Below are 22,523 nucleotides of genomic sequence, written 5' to 3'. Positions count from 1 at the left end.
GACCTTGCGAAAGCTTGATGCAGTTTTGGTCATTGTCGACAGGTTGACCAAGTCGGCACACTTTATTTCGGTTGTGACTACATATACTTCAGAGAAGTTGGCCTAGATTTATATTCAGGAGATAGTTCGGTTGCATGGTGTGCATGTTTCCATCATATCAGATAGAGGCCCTCAGTTCACCTCATATTTCTAGATGTCCGTACAGAGTGAGTTGAGGACCCGTGTAGAGCTCAGCATAGCATTCCATCCACAGATCGACGGCCAGTCAGAGCGGACAGTTCAAATATTGCAGGACATGTTGAGAGCATGTGTGGTTTACTTTGGGGGACAATGGGATCAATTCTTGCCTTTGGCCGAGTTTTCTTACAACAACAGTTATCAGTCCAGCATCGAGATGGCCCCATTTGAGGCTTTATATGGTCGGCGATGTCGTTCTCCCATCGAGTGGTTTGAGCCCGGCGAGGCTAGGATATATGGTACTGATCTGGTGAAGGATGCCTTGAAAAAGGTAAAGTTGATTCAGGAGCGACTTCGCACAGCGAAGTCCAGACAGAAGAGTTACGCGGATAAGAAGGCGCGTGATGTATCATTTGTGGTAGGCGAGAAGGTTCTCTTGAAAGTATCGCCGATGAAGGGTATTATAAGATTCGGAAAGAAGGGCAAGTTGAGCCCAAGATTTATAGGCCTATTTAAGGTGTTGAGGCGAGTTGGGGAGGTTGCTTATGAGCTTGCTTTACCTCTCAGTCTATTAGGGGTTCATACACTTTTTCACATGTCTATGCTCCGGAGGTATCAAGTCGACTTGTCTCATGTGTTAGACTTCAGTACTATTCAGCTAGATAAGAGCTTGGGTTATAAGGAGGAGCCAATTGCTATTGTTGCTAGACAGGACCGCCAGTTGAGGTCCAAGAGAATTTCTATAATAAAGGTTCAGTAGAGGAGCCAACCAGTCGAGGAGGTGACCTGAGAGGTCGAGGAGGACATGCGGAGCAGATATCCACACTTATTCAACACTTCAGGTGTGAATTTAGACCCGTTCAAGGACCAACGTTTATTTAAGAGGTGGAGAATGTAACGACCCGACCGGTCATTTTACTTTCTAGAACCCTGTTCCCCTAAATAAGAATTCTCGTACTTGCTTTTATTGATTTATGACTTGCGGGGATGGTTGGTTGGGGATTTGGAAGAGTTTGGGTTGAAATCGGAACACTTGGTTCCTTAAGATTAGCTTAAAAGGCCAAGTTTGACTTCGGTCAGCATTTTGAGTAAACGACCTCGGAATCGGGATTTGACAATTTCAATAGGTTCGTATGATACTTTCAGACTTGGGAGAATGTTCGGATCGGATTTTGGATGACCCGGGAGCATTTTGGCGCCCAATAGTGAAAGTTGGTTCTTAAAGGTTTTAGAAGCCCTTTAAAATTTGGTTTGGAGCGGGTTTTGGCGACATCGAGGTCCAAACGGATTTCTGAGATCGAAAATAGTTCCGTAGTATTATTTAGGACTTGCAGGAAAAATTTGGTGTCATTTCGAGTAGTATAAGTATGTTTCGGCGCATTGGAAGTAAATTGAAGAACTTGAAGTTCTTACGTTTGATTCAATAGGTTTTAGGGTGTGATTCTTAGTTTTAATGTTGTTTCGAGCATTCCGTGAGTTCGAGCGAGTCCGTTTTGTGATTCCAAACTTGTTGATATGTTCTGGCGGGGACCTGGGAGGCCCCGGGTGCCAATCATACGAGGCTCGGACTAATTTGAGAATTTGGAATTGCAACTGAGTGCTCCAGATGTGTCATAATCGCACATGCGGTTGGCCATCCACAGGTGCGAGCCAAGTCCCCGCTGATGTGATCCAAGGATGGCCAGGCAGGTTCCGCAGATGCGGCTCCTTCTATGCAGAAGCGGGAGCCCTTCCGCAAATGCGGTCCCAGCCTGCCCAGTCAACTCCGCAGAAGCGGACACCTGCTCCGCAGAATTGGATCCGTAAGTGCGGCCTATGCACCGCAGGTGCAAAAATCGCTGGAGCAGGGAGCTTCAATTAATACGGGACTTAAGCCATTTTCACTCATTTTCTTTCACTCTTTAGGCGATTATTGGATCTTCTTGAGGGGGATTTCCACCTAGCTTTTAGAGGTAAGTAATTTCTGCCTATCATGAGTTCAATACGTCGATTTTGGGTAGCTTTCAACATGAAAATTAGTAGAAATCGTGGATTAGATGAAAAACCTAGGGTTTGACAAGAATGAGATTTTTTACCACGAAGTTGACCACGAAACTTAGTGATAATCGTATATTTATGTTCCTTAGGTCGTGGGTAACAACTTTCTTTAAAAATTTCTGGAATCTGAGCATGTGGGCCCGGGGTGAATTTTAGGAATCTTGCATTTAGAGTTGGAAAATTACTTAAATGGTAGGAATACAAACTTTTAAGCCTATATTGATTAGTTTCTACACTATTTGGATAGTTTTGGATTGCTCGGCACCAAATTGAGGGTTTGGGCATAAGCCTGGACCGAAAAGTAGGCCTTAAAGCGAGGTCAGTCTCTTTTCTAACCTTGTAAGAGGAAACTTTCCCCATAGGTGATCTTAATTAATATTTGATTATTGTGGGGGCTACGTATGTACGAAGTGACGAGAGTCCGTACATAGCTACTATTCTTGTTATGTCCGGGTAGTTCTAGGCTTACACCATGCTTTGGTGGGTACCGTTATCTGAATATAATTTTTTATTTGCATTGAATGGAACTAAGTTGAGGATTTCAAGATTTCAAAGGTTTCAAGTAAATTAATATTTTGAAAATAATTGAGAAAAATTACGTTATATTTATATTTAACCGCATCGCAAGTATATTCCGCGAGCGGGGTGACTATTTCCACTACTCTCTTGGGAGCGGGTCGTTCGCCTCGGCAGGTTAATAGATGCATCTATGGTTTGTGTAGTTCGACCCTTGGAAGTGCACAGTTTACATTTTTATGTTGGATCGGGCCGAACGTCCTCGGTGGAATTTATGTGTGATTATAGAAGTGGAAGCCCTTTTTTTTATAATTGGTATAAATTTAATATTTTAGAGATCATTTGTTAAAAATGAAGAAGTATTTTTGGCTTCTTAGATATGATGGAAGAATTGTACAGTTATTTCTTATTCTGAGTTTATTGTTAGTTATGTGTATCATGCTTATTTAGAATCACATATTATTATATTGTTGGCCCTAGTGAGTGTCGAAATCGATCCCCCGTCACTACTTCTTCGAGGTTAGACTTGATACTTACTGGGTACATATTTTTATGTACTCACGCTACACTTCTGTACTTGATTGTACAGGATTTGAGGCAGGTGCATTTGGCCACCAGTCCGGCGCGTAGACTAATTTCCCAGCTCGAGACTTCCCGGTAAGCTGTCCTTTGGAGTCGTTCTGCAGCAGCTGGAGTCTCTCTTATATTCTTTTATTTTATGTCTATTTCCTTTCAAATAGTAGGCTAGCATTGTTTTGTGTATTCTCCTAGATTGCCCACATACTTGTGATACCACGTCTTGGCACACACGCTAGTAGACTTATGATTTTGGATTTCTCATATGATTACGACTAGTACTAGTTGCTTCCATTTATTTATGTTAAAATTGCAAAATCCTAAATCCTTTTTTTAAATAAGGAAAAAGCTATCGTTTACAAATTTATCTAAGCGGGAAATCACTAGTTGATCAGTGTTGGCTTGCCTAACAACGGTGTTGGGCGCCATCACGGCCTATAACGGAATTGGGTCGTGACAACATGGTATCAGAGCACTAGGTTCACATTGGTCTCACAAGTTATGGGAAGGCCTAGTAGAGTCTTACGGATCGTTGCGGAAACATCCGTACTTATCTTCGAGAGGCTATAGGGTGTTAGGAAACTACTCTTTATTCATCTCCTATCGTGCAGTTGATGGTATACTAAGTTTCTTTCTTTTATTCTCTCAAAGATGGTGAGGATGCGTAGAGCGGACATTTCAGACCTGGGAGAAGCTGCTCCCCCCATTGCTAGAGGGCGAGGTAGAGGCAGGGGGAGGGCATCGAGGGGATGAGGGCATCCCAGAGCTGCCCTAGTAGCACCACCAGCAGATCCAGTGGAGGATCCCATCATGGAGGATCAAGGCGAGGTGCCTGTTCCAGAGCCAGCCCCGGTAGATTTCATGACAGCACCGGGCTTTCAGGAGGTCATGGGACGTATGTTGCTGTTCATGGACACTATGGCTCAGGCTAGTTTATTTCCAGTAGACCCAGCCACATCTCAGGCAATAGGGGGAGCACAGACCCCTACTGCTCAGGCTCCTAGGCGCACAGCTGTAGTATATCAGACTCCGGGTATACTACCCATAGGCGGGGCCCATCTAGTTACCGCAGCAGCACCTGAGCCTAGACCAGTTGTGGACGGCGATCCGCAGAACCTAGTGGACAAATGTACTAGGCTACACCCTCCTATCTTTGGGGGTGAGCGGCACGAGGACCCCCAGTACTTCATTGATCGGTGCCGGGACAGACTGCACAACATGAGGATATTGGAGTCCCATGGAGTAGATTTCACCACTTTCCAGCTGGAGGGCAGGGCCCGTAGATGGTGGCAGTCTTACCTTCTTGGCAGACCAGCTGGTTTTCCTCCTATGACTTGGGATCAGTTTACACGGCTTCTATTGGACTGGTATATTCCACCCTCTCAGAGGGAAGAGTTGCGGTGTCAGTTTGAGCAGCTCGAGCAGGGTTAGATATCTGTGACCGATTATAAGGCGAGATTTTCTGAGTTGTCTCGCCATGCACTTATGATATTTCCTATGGACGCAGAGAGAGTGTGGAGATTTGTTGCGGGGTTTTACCCCAGTATTCGGGTTAGCATGGCCAGGGAGGTTGAGATGGGTACTGATTATTAGCTAGTGGTAGAGATTGCTCAGAGGATTGAGGGATACTGCCAGAGGGGTAGAGAGCAGATCCAGTAGGACAAGAGGACCCGTTTCTCGAGGGAGTTTAGAGGTGCCCCGGCTAGGGGAGGTCAGTTTGGGAGGGGTCAAACTTGAAAGCCCATATATCCAGCACCACCACCACCTCCTCGGGGTGCTCCAGCACGACCCTATTTCAATGCTATGCCAGACAGTTCTTATCACCCACCAGTTCATCAGGGTTCTTCCACTAATTATTTCAGTGCCATGCTAAAGAGTTCATACCGCCCACTAGCCATTCAGGGTTCTTCTAGTGGGTATTCAGACTATCAGGGTCAGACTTCGAGGTAGAAGTCTATGGTACCGAGAGGCTGTTACGAGTATGGAGATCTGGGTCACATGAAGAGATTTTGTCCCAGACTTCGGGGCAAGGCAGTACATCAGGGTCATCAACCTATGATTACAGCACCAGCCGTTTGACCGCCCAGAGGTGGAGGACAGGCAGGTAGGGGCCGTCCTAGAGGTGGAGACCAGGCAGGGGGAGAGCAGCCAGCTATTGTTCAGCCAGGCGGAGGCCACCAAGCCGGCGCTCCAGCTAGATTCTATGCTTTTCCGGCCAGACCAGATGCAGTGGCCTTAGATGCCATGATCACAGGTGTTATTTCTGTATGCGGTAGGGATGCTTCGGTACTATTTGATCCAGGGTCTACCTATTCATATGTGTCATCTCTGTTTCCTCATTTACTGGATATTCCTCGTGAGTCCTTGGGTACTCCTATTTATGAGTCCACTACTGTAGGCGATTCTGTAGTTGTGGATCAGGTCTACCGGTTCTGTGTGGTTACATTATATGGTTACGAGACTAGAGCGGACCTTTTGTTACTTGATATGATCGACTTTGAGGTTATCCTAAGCATGGACTGGTTATCCCCATATCATTCCATCCTTGATTGTCATGCCAAGACTGTTACTTTAGCAATGCCAGAGTTGCCGAGATTGGAGTGGAAGGTCTCCTCCGTTAGTAAATCTAGTCGGGTTATCTCTTTTCTGAAGTCTCGACATCTAGTCGAGAAGGGTTTTTTGGCATATCTAGCATATGTTCGGGATACCACCGCAGAGTCTCTGACGATTGATTCAGTGCCAGTAGTCTGGGAATTTGCCGATATATTTCCTTCTGACCTTCAAGGCATGCCGCCAGATCGTGATATTGATTTCTGTATTGATTTGACTCCAGGCACCCAGCTTATATCTATCACACCATACCGTATGGCTCCGAAAGAGGTGAAGGAGCAGCTTGAGGAGTTATTGGCAAAGGGGTTTGTCAGACTAAGTGTATCACCTTGGGGTGCACCAGTGTTATTTGTGAAAAAGAAAGATGAAACTATGCAGATGTGTATTGATTACCGCCAGTTGAACAAAGTTACCATCAAGAACAAGTACCTGTTTCCACGTATTGATGATTTGTTTGACCAGTTGCTGGGTACCAGGGTATTATCTAAGATCTACTTGAGATCGGGGTACCATCAGTTAAAGATCCGGGACTCATATGTCCCGAAGACTGCCTTCCGTACTAGATATGGCCATTATGAATTTTTAGTGATATCATTTGGCTTGACTAATGCCCCAGTGGTGTTTATGGATCTGATGAAGCGGGTTTTATAGCCTTATATTTATTCCTTCGTCATTGTCTTTATTGATGACATCTTGATTTACTCACGTAGCATGGGGGAGCACGAGCAGCATTTGAGAGTGGTGCTTCAGACATTGCGAGAACAGACGCTATATGCCAAGTTCTCCATGTGTGAGTTTTGGCTAGAGTCAGTGGCATTCTTGGGGCATGTTGTATCAGGAGAGGGTATTAAAGTGAATCCCAAGAAGATTGAGGCAGTTCAGAGTTGGCCTCATCCCACTTTGGTGACTGAGATTAGGAGTTTCCTGGGGTTAGCAGGTTATTATCGCCGGTTTGTGCAGGGCTTTTCATCCATTGCGGAACCTTTGACTAGATTGACCCAGAAGGGTGCTCTATTCTGTTGGTCCGATGATTGTGATGCGAGCTTTCAGAAGCTCAAGACAGCTTTGACCATAGCACCAGTTCTAGTGTTGCCTTCCGGTTCAAGGATGTATACTGTTTATTGAGATGCTTCACTAGTTGTTCTGGGTTATGTCTTGATGCAGGAGGGGTGAGTTATTGCATATGCTTCATGTCAACTGAAGATCCATGAGAAGAATTACCTTGTTCATGATTTGGAGTTGGCCGCGATTGTCCATGCTCTTAAGATATGGAGGCATTATCTGTATGGGGTGTCATGTGAGTTTTATACTAATCATCGCAAATTACAGCATTTGCTTAAGCAAAGGGATCTCAATTTGAGGTAGCGTAGATGGCTCGAGTTACTGAAGGATTACGACATCACTATTCTTTATCATCCGGACAAGGCAAATGTTATCGAAGATACCTTAAGCAGGAAGGCAAAGAGTATGGGTAGCTTGGCAATTATTTCAGCGGAGGAGAGGCCACTAGCTTTGGACATTCAGTCCTTGGCTAACAGACTTGTGAGGTTGGATATTTCAGAGCCCAACCGAGTTATTGCATGTGTTGTTGCTCAGTCTTCATTATTGGGGCAGATCAAAGCCCGACAGTTTGATGATCTGCACTTGGCAGTTCTTAGAGAGACGGTACTACAGGGTGGTGCCAAGGAGGTTTCTATTGGCGATGATGGTGTTCTACAACTCCAGGGTCGTCTATGTGTTCCTAATGTCGATGGCTTGAGGGAGAGGATTCTAGAGAAGGCACACAGTTCTCGGTATTCTATTCATCCAGGTGCTACGAAGATGTATCGTGACCTGAGACAACATTATTGGTGGTGGTGGATGAATAAAGACATAGTGGAGTATGTAGCTAGGTGTCTAAATTGCCAACAGGTCGAGCATGAGCACCAAATGCCAGGTGGCCTACTTTAGCAGATGACTATACCTGAGTGGAAATAGGAGCGCATCATTATGGACTTCGTAGTTGGGTTGCCATGGACCTTGCGGAAGTTTGATGCAGTTTGGGTCATTGTCGACAGGTTAACCAAGTCGGCACACTTCATTCCGGTTGTGACTGCATATACTTCAGAGAAGTTGGCCCAGATTTATATTCGGGAGATAGTTTGATGCATGGTGTGCCTGTTTCCATCATATTAGATAGAGGCCCTCAGTTCACCTCACATTTTTGGAGGGCCGTACAGAGTGAGTTGGGGACCCATATAGAGCTTAGCACAGCATTCCATCCACAGACCGATGGCCAGTCAGAGCAGACAGTTCAGATATTGGAGGACATGCTGAGAGAATGTGTGGCTGACTTTGGGGGACAATGGGATCAATTCTTGCCTTTGGCTGAGTTTGCTTATAACAACAGTTATCAGTCCAGCATCGAGATGGCCCCATTTGAGGCTTTATATGGTCGGCGATGTCATTCTCTCATCGGGTGGTTTGAGCCCAGCGAGGCTAGGATATATGGTACTGATCTGGTGAAGGATGCCTTGGAAAAGGTAAAGTTGATTCAGGAGGGACATCGCACAGCGCAGTCCAGACAGAAGAGTTATGCGGATCAGAAGGCGCGTGATGTATCATTTATGGTAGGCGAGAAGGTTCTCTTGAAAGTCTCGCCGATGAAGGGTATTATGAGATTTGGAAAGAAGGGCAAGTTGAGCCCAAGATTTATAGGCCCATTTGAGGTGTTGAGGCGAGTTGGGGAGGTTGCTTATGAGCTTGCTTTACCTCCCAGTCTATCAGGAGTTCATCCAATTTTTCACGTGTCTATGCTCTGGAGGTATCATGCCGACTTGTATCATGTGTTAGACTTCAGTACTATTTAGCTAGATAAGAGCTTGGGGTATGAGGAGGAGCCAGTTGCTATACAGGATCGCCAGTTGAGGTCCAAGAGGATTTTCACGGTAAAGGTTCAGTGGAGGGGTCAACCAGTCGAAGAGGCGACTTGAGAGTCCTAGGAGGACATGCGGAGCAGACATCCACACTTATTCAGCACTTCAGGTATGAATCTAGACTCGTTCGGGGATGAACGTTTGTTTAAGAGGTGGTGAATGGAACGACCCGACCGGTTGTTTTGCTTTCTAGAACCCTGTTCTCCTAAATAAGACTTCACGTACTTGCTTTTACTGATTTATGACTTGCAGGGATGGTTGGTTCAGGATTTGGGAGAGTTTGGGTTGAAATTGGAACACTTGGTTCCTTAAGGTTGGCTTAATAGGCCAAGTTTGACTTCGGTCAACATTTTGAATAAACAACCTCGGAATCGGAATTTGACGGTTCCAATAGGTTTGTATGATGATTTCGGACTTGGGTGTAAGTTCAGATCGGGTTTTGGATGACCCAGGAGCGTTTTGGCGCCCAATAGTGAAAGTTGGTTCTTGAAGGTTTTATAAGCCCTTTAAAATTTGGTTTGGAGCGGGTTTTAGCGACATCAAGGTCCAAACGGATTTCTGAGATCGGGAATAGTTCCGTAGTGTCATTTAAGTACGTTTCGGCGCATTGGAAGTAAATTGAAGAACTTGAAGTTCTTAAGTTTGATTCAATTGGTTTTAGGGTGTGATTCTTAGTTTTAATGTTGTTTCGGGCATTCCGTGAGTTCGAGCTAGTCCGTTTTGTGATTCCAAACTAGTTGATATGTTCGGGCGGGGCCCCGGGGGGCCCCAAGTGCCAATCGGACGAGGCTCAGACTAAGTTGAGAATTTGGAACTACAGCTGAGTGCTCTAGATCTGTCATAACCGCACATGTGGTTGGCCAGCCGTAGGTGCGAGCCAAGTCCCTACAGATGCGATCTAAGGATGGCCAGCAAGATTCCGCAGATGCGGCTCCTTTTACGCAGAAGCGGGACTGCAGAAGTGGGAGACCTTCCGCAGATGCGGCCCCAGCCGGCCCAGCCAACTCCGCAGAAGCGGACACCTACTCCGCAGAAGCGGATCCGCAAGTGCGGCCTATGCACCACAGGTGCAAACATCGTTGGGGCAGTGAGCTTCAATTAATACGGGACTTAAGCCATTTTCACTCATTTTCTCTCTCTTTGGGCGATTATTGGAGCTTCTTGAGAGGGAGTTCGACCTAGCTTTTGGAGGTAAGTAATTTCTACCTATCGTGAGTTCAATACGTAGATTTTGGGTAGATTTCAACATGAAAATTAGTAGAAATCATGGGTTAGATGAAAAACCTAGGGTTTGACAAGAATGAGATTTTTTACCATGAAGTTGACCATGAAACTTAGTGATAATCATATATTTATGTTCCTTAGGTCGTGGGTAACAACTTTCTTTAAAAATTTCCGAAATTCGAGCAAATGGGATCGGGGTGAATTTTAGGAATCTTGCATTTAGAGTTGGGAAATTACTTAAATGGTAGGGATACAAACTTTTAAGCCTATATTGATTAGTTTCTACACTATTTGGATAGTTTTGGATTGCTCCGCACCAAATTGATGGTTTGGGCATAAGCTTGGACCGGAAAGTAGGCCTTAAAGCGAGGTAAGTCTCTTTTCTAACCTTGTAAGAGCGAAATTTCCCCATAGGTGAGCTTAATTAATATATGATTATTGTGGAAGCTACGTACGCACGAAGTGACAAGAGTCCGTATGTAGCTACTATTCTTGTTATGTTCGGGTAGTTCTAGGCTTACACCATGCTTTGGTGTGTACCATTATCTGAATATAATTGTTTATTTGCATTGAATGGAACTAAGTTGAGGATTTCAAGATTTCAAAGGTTTCAAGTAAATTAATATTTTGAAAAGAATTAAGAAAAATTACGTTATATTTATATTTAACCGCGTCACAAGTATATTCCGCGAGCGGGGTGACTATTTCCACTACTGTCATGGGAGTGGGTCGTTCGCCTCGCTAGGTTAATAGATGCATCTATGGTTCGCGCCATTCGACCTTTGGCAGTGCACAGTTTACATTTTTATGTTGGATCGGGCCGAACGTCCTCGGTGGAATTTGTGTGTGATTATAGAAGTGGAAGCCCTTTTTTTTATAATTGGTATAAATTTGCTATTTTAGAGATCATTTGTTAAAAATGAAGGAAGTATTTTGGTTTCTTAGATATGATGGAAGAACTGTATGGTTATTTCTTGTTCTGAGTTTATTGTTAGTTCTGTGTATCATGCTTATTTAGAATCACATATTATTATATTGTTGGCCCTAGTGAGTGTCGAAGTCGACCCCTCGTCACTTCTTCTTCGAGGTTAGACTAGATACTTACTGGGTACATATTTTTATGTACACTTTTGTACTTGATTGTACAGGATTTGAGACAGTTGCATCTGGCCACCAGTCCGGCACGTAGACTAATTTCCCAGCTCGAGATTTCCCGGTGAACTGTCTTTTGGAGCCGTTCTGCAGCAGCTAGAGTCTCTCATATGTTCTTTTATTTTCTGTCTATTTCCTTTCAGACAGTAGGCTAGCATTGTTTTGTATATTCTACTAGATTGCCCACATACTTGTGACACCAGGTCTTGGCACACACACTAGTAGACTTATGATTTTGGATTGCTCATATGATTACGACTAGTACTAATTGCTTCCATTTATTTATGTTAAAATTGCAAAATCCTAAATCTTTTTTTTAAATAAGGAAAAAGTTATCGTTTACAAATTTATCTAAGCGGGAAATCACTAGTTGATCAGTGTTGGCTTGCCTAATAACGGTATTAGGCACCATCACGGCCTATAATGGAATTAGGTTGTGACATTATGGACATACGTATGATGTGTGTGTAGGCACGAGTTGCTACAGCCGGTCGATTTTGATTTTCGAATGATTCGAGATCAAATTGGAAGAACAATTCTTATTTAAGAAGCTTAAAAGAAAAGAGTTGACCAGAGAGTTGACTTTTGAGCAAATGACCCCAGAATAGAGTTTTGATTATTTCAATAGTTTCGTATAGAGATTTCGGACTTAGGCGTATACCCGAAATTGGAGTTGGAAGTCCGTAGAACAATTCAGCGTATTTTGGCAAAATTAGAAAGTTGATGTGTGCTAATTATATTATTTTTTGTGCAAACGAGGACTATTAATATGATGGATATCAATTAGATATGATAATAAGTTTACGAGGTATATTATAAGTGATGTGTGGTCTAAGAAGATCCCCAAGGCTAAGTCAAGTTGGAAGTTATACGATGGGGTAAAGTTTCAAGTGAGTTCGCACAAGACCTAAATGAAAAAGAGAATAACTCTCAAAATATGAAGAGTTATATAGTGTATAACCTATCAAACGAAAGTTCTATGTGTCTAGTTTTTAATGATTCAAACGTTTTTTCATTTAGAGATTCCTATAAGAAGTTGTGACCTTTTTACTAAAGGGTGGAAGAACATCTACGCGAGCCTTTCATAGCCTACGCAGCATAGCAGCGTAGCCTATGCACCATTGCTAGGCAAATCCAGCAGCTTCTGACTGAAGGGGGATAGAATTCTACCCTGCGTAGCCTTTGTGCGTAGCCTACGCAGCTTCAAGGGGCATTTTAAAGGGGCTGAAACAGAGAGTTTAGAGAGAGAAAACATTAGTTCTTCAACTTGGAATTTGATTTCTAGAGAGAAGGAGGAGCTCTTACACCATGGATACACTTCAAGGTAAGTTTGTTTGGCACAAGGATGATTACATAACATCATTTAGTGATAACACTAATATTTTTATGGATCAAATCCATAGGAAATAGGTTGAATCTTCAAGAACACCAAAAAGAGAAAAAGTGAGATTCTTCGACCAAGAGGTAATCCCTTAACTTGAGCTTCATATATATGTCATATTGGAGTATGGGTAGCATGTTTATGAGTTTTATTTGAAGTTATAATGGGATATTGCATGAACACTAAGGGTGGGACTTGAGAATGCCATTTTTGGGTAAAGATGGGTGATTGGGAGTATGACTCTTGGGTGTAAGAGTATTATTTATACATACACATATCAATAAGGTTTGTGGAAAGATTATTGAGTTCAAATAGGTAAAGATTGGGCTGAAAATGGTAGAAATTTTCAAAGACTTTAATTGAAGAATTGAGGGTCGAGTTGATATCGGAATTTAGTAATTTTGGTATGGTTGGACTCATGGTTGAATGGGCGTTCATATTTAGTAACTTTCGTCGAATTCCAAGACATGGGCCCCATGGGCAATTTTTGAGTTAATTTCGGATTTTATTGGAAAATTTAGTATTTTCATATGGGATTGATTCCTATAATTTGTGTTGACTGTATTGAATTATTTTGGCTAGATTCGAACCATTCGGAGTTGGATAGTCGAGGAAAAAGGTCTACTGTTGGATTGAGATAGCGTGATTTGAGGTAAGTATCTTGCCTAACCTTGAGTGGGAAAAATTGCCCCTTAGGCATTGAGTTTTATGTGAAAATGGTGTAATTGAAAATCATGTACGCGAGGTGACGAGTACGTACTTGGTGTATATGTGCAAATTATATCGGCTAAAAATTTTTAGACGTCCTTATGTACTAAATTAGAAATTATTGGCACTTATTAAATCCTCTATTTGTCATGTCTGAATCCTTGTTTATTGAATTTATGTTTATATGATGACTTGGTGTGATTGCCACCTTGAATCCTGTGTTTTTGTTGAGTTGATATTTTCCGGAGATAATTTCATTATGGATTATTCATTTGCAAATAATTTATTAAAAAAATTTAAAATGAGGCATTAATCTATTTGCCAAAAATTTGAATTAAAGAAGGCATAGTTCCTTGATGAATTACTTTACAGTTCATGTTGTTGAAATTGGTATTGAGTTATAAAGGCTGTAAATCATACCGAGGCAAAGTGTTAAATTGTGAAATATTATTTTATTGAGTTGTTCACTCCCGAATATTTTGTTAAGATTTTGTGCACATTTTGGTCGAAATGGGCTCCTTATTGTGAAAAATAATATATTGTTGATTTCTGTGGCAAGTTGTAATATTTGAGCACTTGATGTGCAATTTGTGATATATTATGATAATTGAGCACTTGAGATGTAATTCATGAGATGTTGTGGTATTGGCGTGTGATATTGTTGAGAGGTTTGTTCGGGTATTTGCACGAGGTTTCTGCCGTGCTATTGTTACTATTGATATATGCACATACGGCGTGACAAGGCGGGCTATATATGTGGGTTTGCGCATATGGAGAGACAATGTGGGAATATTATTATGCGCGTGCGGCGAGACAGGGCGGGCATTTACTTTATTATTGCGCATGTGGCAAGACAAGGTGGGCTATGTCAGGGATATATTTGTGATTACTTGTGATGGTCTGGGGGCATTGTTGTTTGTTGAAATTTATTTATCATTTGGGACTACGAGGCCCTTTTTGTTGATATTTCTCTATGGTTGCACTTGCCTTTGGTTATTTTATTTTTCCGTAATATGTAAATTCATGTGTTTTTCGTGATGTATTATTTCACTTAATATTAAGTGTTTTGTATTTCTTGTAGTGTTGTGTTGGCTTTGGCTTTTTTTCGTACGTGACTTTTGAGGATTTGTATTTCTGGTTTGTACTTATTCTTGATGATTGATTTGATTTACAACAACAACAACAACAACAACCTAGTATAATCCCACTAGTGGGATCTGGGGAGGGTAGTGTGTACGCAGACCTTACCCCTACCCTGGGGTAGAGAGGCTGTTTCCAATAAACCCTCGGCATCCTTCCCTCCGATAACTCCCCACCTTTCTCTTGGGGTGACTCGAACTCACAACCTCTTGGTTGGAAGTGGAGGGTGCTTACCATCAGAGCAACCCACCTTGTCAATTTGATTTGATTTGATTTAAATAAAAGAAATTACTATTATGTTTTAATATGATAAGTTTTACATCCAAATCAGTAGCTTATCTGATATTTTATTTAAACTGAAATGTCATTTGTTTTCACTCAAACTATTTCTAAAATAAACTCATTTCTTTGTTGAATTCTTACTTGGTTTAAAATTGTAACCTTACTTTATTAAAAATAAATTAATGGTGCGGATTTTATGTATTGACATATTTGGCACGAGAGTTGTCCGTGCGGTTGTGATAGAGATATGGGCACGAGGTGTCTTGAAAATATAAAAGGGGGTTGGGAACCGTATTTTATGATTATGATATAATAAATTTATTTGAAGGGAGTATATTCAAAATATTATTGGAGGGTGTTTATTTGAAAGAATTATATGTGAAAGATTTATATTTGAAGGACTTGTTTAATTAGTTGTACCTGTGTTTCTTATTCGTCTGAGTAATGGTTATGGTGTTTTTGTTGCCTTACTGTTTATATCACTAGTTGATTATTGTTGTTATCACTGCTATTTGTTTTCGATTATTTTTGTATGCTATATTGCACAGGTTATTTGACTAGTAAGTGTCTTGACTGTACCTCGCCACTACTCCACCAACGTTAGTCTTGATACTTACTGGGTACCGACTGTGGTGTTCTCATACTACACTTCTTCACATTTTTGTGCAGAGCCAGGTATTGGAGATATCGGACTCGGACAAGGTTAGTGAGTTGATCGCAAGGATTCAAGGTAGGGCTGTTTGGCCATCGCAGTCCCTTGGAGCCTTTTTATTTTTATTGTAATGTCATCTCTTATTCGAACAGTATTTTATATTCGATCATTGAGATCATTGCATGTATTCAGTTAGAGTTCGTAACTCAGTATTACCAGTCTTGGGAGGTTTTTATATTTATTTACGTTGTTGGTTTCGATTATCTAAATAAAAAAAAAGGCTCGAAATGTAATTGTAATTCTTAGAGACTAAATGCCATCACGACGCCTATGGTGGAATTTTGGGTCGTGACACTTTACATCCATCTGATACAAGGTGAACTCCATATGTGCAGCAAATGCTATTAGAATTCTTATAGCTTCTATTCTAGCTACAGGTGAAAATGTCTCATCATAGCCAATGCTCTCCTCTTGATTGTATCCCTAAACCACCAGTCTGGCCTTGTTCCTTGTGATATTTCCTTATTCATCCAGCTTATTTTTTAACACCCATCCGGTACCTATGACAGTTATATTCTTGGGTCTTTGTACCAAGTGCCAGACCTTGCTTCTTTCAAACTGATTTAGCTCCTCTTGCATGGCTATAATCCAATATGGATCCGTTAGAGCTTCCTTAATGGTCTTAGGTTCAACATGAGAGAAATGATGTGAGTGCACATAGATTTCTCAGAGATGACCTGGTTTGCACTCCTGCATTTGGATCAGAGATGATGTTCTCAAGAGGATGTGAACTTTGATGTTTCCATGGCATGATATGCATACCTAGAGATGATTCACCCAAGGAATGACCTAAAGGAACAGGTTCAGTAGGTATAGCTTCATCAGTCTGGTTAGCAGTTAGAGTAGTTCTCTCTTCTTCTTGTTCCTCATGATCACTGTCAATTTCCTTGTGATCTCCAGATCCATCTTCAGATTGAGGTTCAGATTCCTTATGAGCTCCATCACCAGTGAGTCATATGTCATAGTCTTCATCCTGCAGACTTTTCTCAATCAAATTATTAGATTTATTAAAAATAACATGAATATTTTCTTCTACATACATAGTTCTTTTATTAAAAAACTTTATATGCCTTATTATGTGGAGAGTAACGCAAGAAAATTCCTTCATCACTTCTGTCATCAAACTTACCTAGAGCTTCTTTGCCATTATTATGCACAAAACATTTGCACCCAAATGCTCTCAGGTGAGTGATGTTAAGCCTTCTCCCTCGAAGTAACTCATAGGGAGTTTACACAAGAATAGGTCTGACCATGCACCTATTCAGCAAGTAACAGGCAGTATTGACTGCCTCAGCCCAGAAACTCTTAGGCAGTCCACTAGCAATCAGCATGGTCATTCCCATGTCTTCTAGGGATCCATTATTTCTTTCTACAACCCCATTTGTTGTGGGGTTCTAGGTGCAGAGAAATTATGATCAATACCATGTGAGTTACAGAACTCAAGGAATTTGGAATTTTCAAACTCAGTTCCATGGTCTGTTCTTATACTTAATACATTGCAACCCAGTTTTTGTTGAATCATTCTGACAAATACACAGAAAATATCAAAATTTTCATCTTTAGATCCCAAAAACAGAGTTCATGTATACTTGGAGAAGTCATCTACAATGACAAAAACATACCTCTTACCTCCCCTGTTTCTCACTCTCATTGGTCCACATAGGTCCATGTGAAAGAGTTCCAGAGGTTTGGAGGTGTTGACAACCTTTTTAGATTTAAAAGATGACCTTACATGTTTTCCTCTAACACGGGCATCACAAACCATGTCTAAGGAGAACTCAACGTTTGGTAGACCAAGGACCAAGTCCTTTGCTGCCAACTTGTTGAGTTGAGAAAGACTGGCATGACCCAGTCTTTTATGACATAGTAGTGGGTCATCTTCCTTAAGCATGTGTGCTCACTCTGAGGAAGAGACATAATAGATATCTTGTAAACATTGTTATGTCGCTTACACCTTTTAACACAACTTCATCAGTATCAAGCTTAGCGATAGTGCAGATTTAGGAATTGAATTTTACTTCATTTCCTTTATCACACATTTGAGAGATGCTAAGAAGATTGTGTTTAAGACCTATAACATAATACATATCTTTTATAGCATGAGAGAGTGACTTACCAACCTTGCCAATACATGTTATCTAGCCCTTTTTCCCATTTCTAAATGACACACTCCCTCCTTGGAAGGTTGTCAGTGAGAGGAAGTTTTTCTTTTCTCCAGTCTTATGTCTTGAGTATCCACTATATAGATACCAGTCTTGATTGTTCTCTCTCACTTTAGCCTGCACCAAAAATCACAAGTTAGTCTTCAGAACCCAGACAAGCTTGGGTTCCTCTTTGTTTGAAAAGGGATGAATCAGATCTCTTCTTGCCCAGAAGGAAAGAGGATTAGTAGATATTTTCTTATTAACCTTAATGCACTTAGTATGAACAAAAGGCTTTACTTTTGGTTCCTCTTCCTTCTTCACATTTTTAGTAAGACCAAAGGTACTTCTAAACTGAGCATGAATTAAAGCAAGACAAGTATCTCTAAAGTGTCTTACCTTTCCACAATAAGTGCACATTTTATTATCAAAAATTCCTACATACTTTGAATCAAACTAGGGAACATGTTTTCTATAGTCAATTCCTGATTTGCTAGAGCTGCAGTTTTCATTTAGAAAATTTAAGGCATCTGAAGATCTATGTCATTTGCTTAGTCTAGATAGTTCATAATTAACCTTTTCTAAATTTTTTTGCAGGACTTTATTCCTACATTCAGCATCACAAAGATTATCTTTAGCCCATTTTAATTCCTTTTCAAGCTTATCCTATAGATTACTCATTTTTCCTTTACCGTATATATCAGGAGACTTCTCATTTTTAGAAGTGAGCTCAAGAACCTGGTTATTAAGGTCTTTGACATGTCCTTCTAGATTAGCTTTGTCAGATTCAAGCTCTTTGAGATCAAGTTTGACACATGAAAGATTGCTTACTAACTGATCATTTCCAGCACTCATTTTATCTATTTCACTCATCATGGTCACAATTATGGCCATCATTGTTTTTTAGATACGACATGAATGTTTTCCTTTAAGTTAGAGATATTTACCTAATTTGTTTTATCTTCAGTTTCTGAATCACTCATGACTATCATTCCAATCACTTCTTCTTCTGTTTGGCTTTCTTCAATCGCCATCAGTACCATTTCAATATTTTCATCTCCAAAGTCAGCTTCCAAGGTCCTCCATATATCATGGCAGAGATACAAGAGGACACTTTGTAGATAATATTTCTGGTCAAGCTTCTGTAAAGCAGGTCCTTTGCTCTAGCATTTTTCTGGACTAACTGATGATCTTCATCATCGTATTCCTCTTCTCTCTTGTTACACTTGTTACCTTCACCATCCATTTTGGTCAGGAGAATTGGTCCATGACTGACAATTACCCATAGGTCAAGGTCAGCGGCCTGAAGGAACATTTCCATACGTAGCTTCCATTCATCATAGTGATGTCCATCAAATAGAGGAGGACTTCCAATGTGCATTCCAGTACTGGAGGTTTTGTCTCCACTATCTGATGTTTATCAATTACAGCATAGAGACTTATAGCTTCATCCTCTTTTTCTTCCTCTTTATCACTTCCATTGTCCTCATATGATGCCAAGAAGGCCTGCTTCATTGCTTCAGTGAATCCTTTACCTAGGATTTTTCCTTTGTTGGAACCTTTTTCTCTCATCTTCTCTCGTTTTTCCTTTTCAGCTCGTTCTTTCCTCTACTCAATTTTCCACATTGGGCAGTCCTTGATCATGTGATCTAGCTTGATACACTTGTAGCACCCATCATAATTAGCTTTGTCAATCTACTTAGGCTTACTGTCGATCTCTTTTATAGATGTATTTTTGGATCTCTTCATGAACCTCTTGAACTTAGCAAACATTGCTAGGTCAGGATCATCATTGTCAGATTCCTCTCCGTCAGAAAATTTAAGGACCAAGGCCTTATCCCTCTTTGGTTATTCCTTGTGAAGTTCTATCTTTCTCATTTCATGAGTATTTAAGTTTCCAACCAACTCATCAAGTGAGATTTTGTCCAGTTCCTTGGCTTCCTTGATTGTTGTGACTTTTGATTCCCATGAAGCTGGAAGGATCCTTAGAACTTTGCTGACCAACTCTTCTAAGGTAAACACCTTTCCAAGTAATTTCAGTTCATTAGATATTATGGTAAACCTAGTCATCATCTCCTGGATGGGCTCAAACTCCTCCATGGAGAAGAGCTCGTAGTTTCTCATGAGTAGTTTTATCCTTGATCTCTTCACTTGGTTTGTTCCTTAATGAGAAATTTGGAGTGCATCTCATATCTCTTTTGCATTTGAGCACGCAGAAATTATGTTTTACTCATTGGAACCAAGTCCACAGATAAGGATTTTCTTAGCCTTTGCCTTCTTCTCCATCATTCTGAAATCTACTACTAAAATTTCAGATGGGTCCTTAGGAACTGTTTCATTTTGTGCATTTTGCTTAGTAGGAGTCAATGAACCTTGGTTCACTATGGTCCATAGTTCATAGTCTTCAGCTGTCAGAAAGTCTTCTATTTTTGCTTTCCACCAACTGTAATATTTTCCATTAAACAAGGATAGTCTGGTAGTTGATTGTCCTTCATTAATTCCAGGTGGAGCACTCATCTTGCTTCCAATATCTCTCTAAGTGTTAGCCGTGTGTGAGAGAGAACCTGCTCTAATACTAATTATTAGTTTGGGTGCCCGTATGAATTACTAAAGAACTTGGTTCTTTACCGTGTTCCTTAAACGTAAAGTAAAATTATCAGTAAAGTAAACACAATAATTTTTACGTGAAAAATCACCCAACTCAAAAGGTGCAAAGATCATGACCTACTGCATAGGATTTTTAACTTCAACTCCACTAGAACAATGAGCCAAAATGTATCAATTACAAGACTGTAATTCAATACTCTCTAGTACTCCTACTACAACTATTTGATTCATTAGCTACTCTAACTTGCAAAGAAAACACTCACTCTAACTCACTAATTGTTTGTGACACTTTTATTACAACTCAGTTTTATAAAACACATTCACTAGACTGACTCAAGAAGAACATAACCCTGATACTCGACTAGAGTGTACAAAATGTAGTTCTTCAGTTGATGTGTAAAAGGATAATCTCAGAAGTCTAAAATAGATAGTATTTAAACGCCTGGACTTCAAGATCTTCTAGGAGTCCTATGCATAGTCAGCTTCTAGTTTGATAGGACTCCTACTGTTCCAAGAACTCCATAAGTTTTGGGGCTCTTGTCTCTTACTGATTTATCCATATCTTTTTGTGCAACAACCCTTATCTCATGTAGCAATCTTCTTCTACCAAACTCGAACCTGGGTAACTTTGAGATAAAGTTAATGTCTTGCACAGATGTTCAATCATCAACCTAAGGAGCTAGTCCATTACCCTGAGGAGCTGATTCTTAGAATAGTTAAGCAGCTATATTGAGGACCTGGTTTTTCGAACATTGGATCTAAACAAACTCTGTTAATCATCAAAATCTCAATACCCAATACATCTGTAGTTAACTTGTGTGATTACCTCACTTAAAAGTGCAAGTATTTAGAGAGGAGAGACGTCTATGTATTATTCATTTATTTATTTTAGGTCTGAAACATGCCTCTCACATGAAGCCCTAATTATTTTTTCCTCGGCAAGTATACGAAAATTAAAATCTTTTCGTAGTTGATGATGGTGAGATTTAAAATTGTATAGCTTTTAAAACAGTTTAATTTGATCTATCCATTTAGCAGCACCTTAGGATGGCATAGTCTTAAAAGTGAAGGGCGAGGTTCAAAATAGGAAAGGCTTACGGTGGATACCTAGGCACCTAGAGACGAGAAAGGGCGTAGTAATCGACAAATGCTTCGCGGAGTTGCTGTCATTGATTCTCCCGAGAGACCACAATTGCCGCGAGCAAAGATATTAATGACGAGGAAGGCTTTTTTGTTATGCTACTAATACTTGCTCTGCTATTCTATCAAACCTGTTTAAGGAAGAGTTACAGGGCGTTTTAGAAGAGAAAGAGTTGATCTTTATTAATAATAAACAGAGTATTTATACAATATGGTGGATCCATAAGGATGAGGAAAGATATCAATACAATCAATAACAATCTTTACAATCAAGAATGGGCTAATATACAGAAACTAAATCTGTAAATAAAGAGAGAAAATAATTACAATCAATCTTGGATATATCTCTATTAGCTTTTTCTCCTCTGACATCATATTGAATTGGATGACTACATAATCTAAAAATTTAAACCATTAAATAGGAGATATATTAAGTAATGAGATATCAAGAATCTAACAAATTATTGAGTTAGACATGACTTGATAATTATTAGAAGTGGTAAACAGGCTTCGTCGTCTACCCTGAATTGGAGAGACTCCAAATACACCAGCACTCGGTTCACTTGTCTCTTAGAAGCGTAGTGAAAAACACAGCATTTTTTACTTATTTCAGAAATCATCATCTTATTTTCTAGTTTCTGGCGTTCAGAAAGTCTTTTTCAGTGATCTATAGAACACAAATTTTATGACTGCGATTCCTCTTATCTGGTTTCTTGATATATTGGAATAGGGAAATAATGACTTAACTTAGCATGTCAAGCATTGTACAAGAGAGTTGGACATTTTCAGGTTTATCTATTAACTCGTCCTTTTGCTAGGGTGGATCTAGTTAGGCCCGAGGGGTGGTACGCCACCCGCAAGCTTCGGTCGAAACTCTATGCATATATATTTAAAGTGCCACCTATAGTAATAGATGATACAAAGGTGTCAATGGCAAAGGATCGGAGATTATGCCTAGGTTGTGAAGGATCAAACCCCAGTGGCAATAGTTTTTGGACCTTTTGGAGCTTGCTACATCACGTCAAGTTTTCTATGATTCTCTCTCTCTCTCTCTCTCTCTCTCTCTCTATATATATATATATATATATATATATAGGGAAATTAATCTTTTTTCTTCTTCTTAATTATTACTAACTATCTTAGTTTTTGTTAACTTTTGAATTTCTTTTTGTGTCTCTTATTAGTTAAGTATTTACTATTTTCAC

The 22,523-nt window shown here is 40.5% G+C and overlaps 2 protein-coding genes across 2 annotated transcripts; both read left to right on the top strand.

The window, feature by feature from the left end:
- Positions 1-4,116: 4,116 nt before the first annotated feature.
- LOC138904394 (uncharacterized) lies at positions 4,117-4,737 on the top strand. The gene has a single exon (XM_070192895.1). The coding sequence runs from the start codon at positions 4,117-4,119 to the stop codon at positions 4,735-4,737; it is 621 nt and encodes a 206-aa protein (XP_070048996.1).
- Positions 4,738-5,883: 1,146 nt separating this feature from the next.
- Positions 5,884-11,000, top strand: LOC138904393 (uncharacterized). The gene is made up of 4 exons (XM_070192894.1): positions 5,884-6,221; positions 6,627-6,853; positions 8,092-8,537; positions 10,959-11,000. The coding sequence occupies exons 1-4, from the start codon at positions 5,884-5,886 to the stop codon at positions 10,998-11,000; spliced, it is 1,053 nt and encodes a 350-aa protein (XP_070048995.1).
- The last annotated feature ends 11,523 nt before the right edge of the window (positions 11,001-22,523 follow it).

This window comes from Nicotiana tomentosiformis, chromosome 2 (assembly GCF_000390325.3).
Source record: "Nicotiana tomentosiformis chromosome 2, ASM39032v3, whole genome shotgun sequence".
Lineage (NCBI taxonomy): Eukaryota > Viridiplantae > Streptophyta > Magnoliopsida > Solanales > Solanaceae > Nicotiana > Nicotiana tomentosiformis.
This window is presented reverse-complemented; position numbering and strand designations above follow the sequence as displayed.

Coding starts and splice junctions, on each gene's coding strand:
- LOC138904394 (XM_070192895.1), top strand. CDS start 4,117: ATGGAGGATCAAGGCGAGGTGCCTGTTCCAGAGCCAGCCCCGGTAGAT.
- LOC138904393 (XM_070192894.1), top strand. CDS start 5,884: ATGCCAGAGTTGCCGAGATTGGAGTGGAAGGTCTCCTCCGTTAGTAAA. Junction 6,854..8,091: donor GAGTTTCCTGGGGTTAGCAG/GTTATTATCGCC, acceptor CCATCATATTAG/ATAGAGGCCCTCAGTTCACC. Junction 8,538..10,958: donor CATTTATGGTAGGCGAGAAG/GTTCTCTTGAAA, acceptor TTGCTATTTTAG/AGATCATTTGTTAAAAATGA.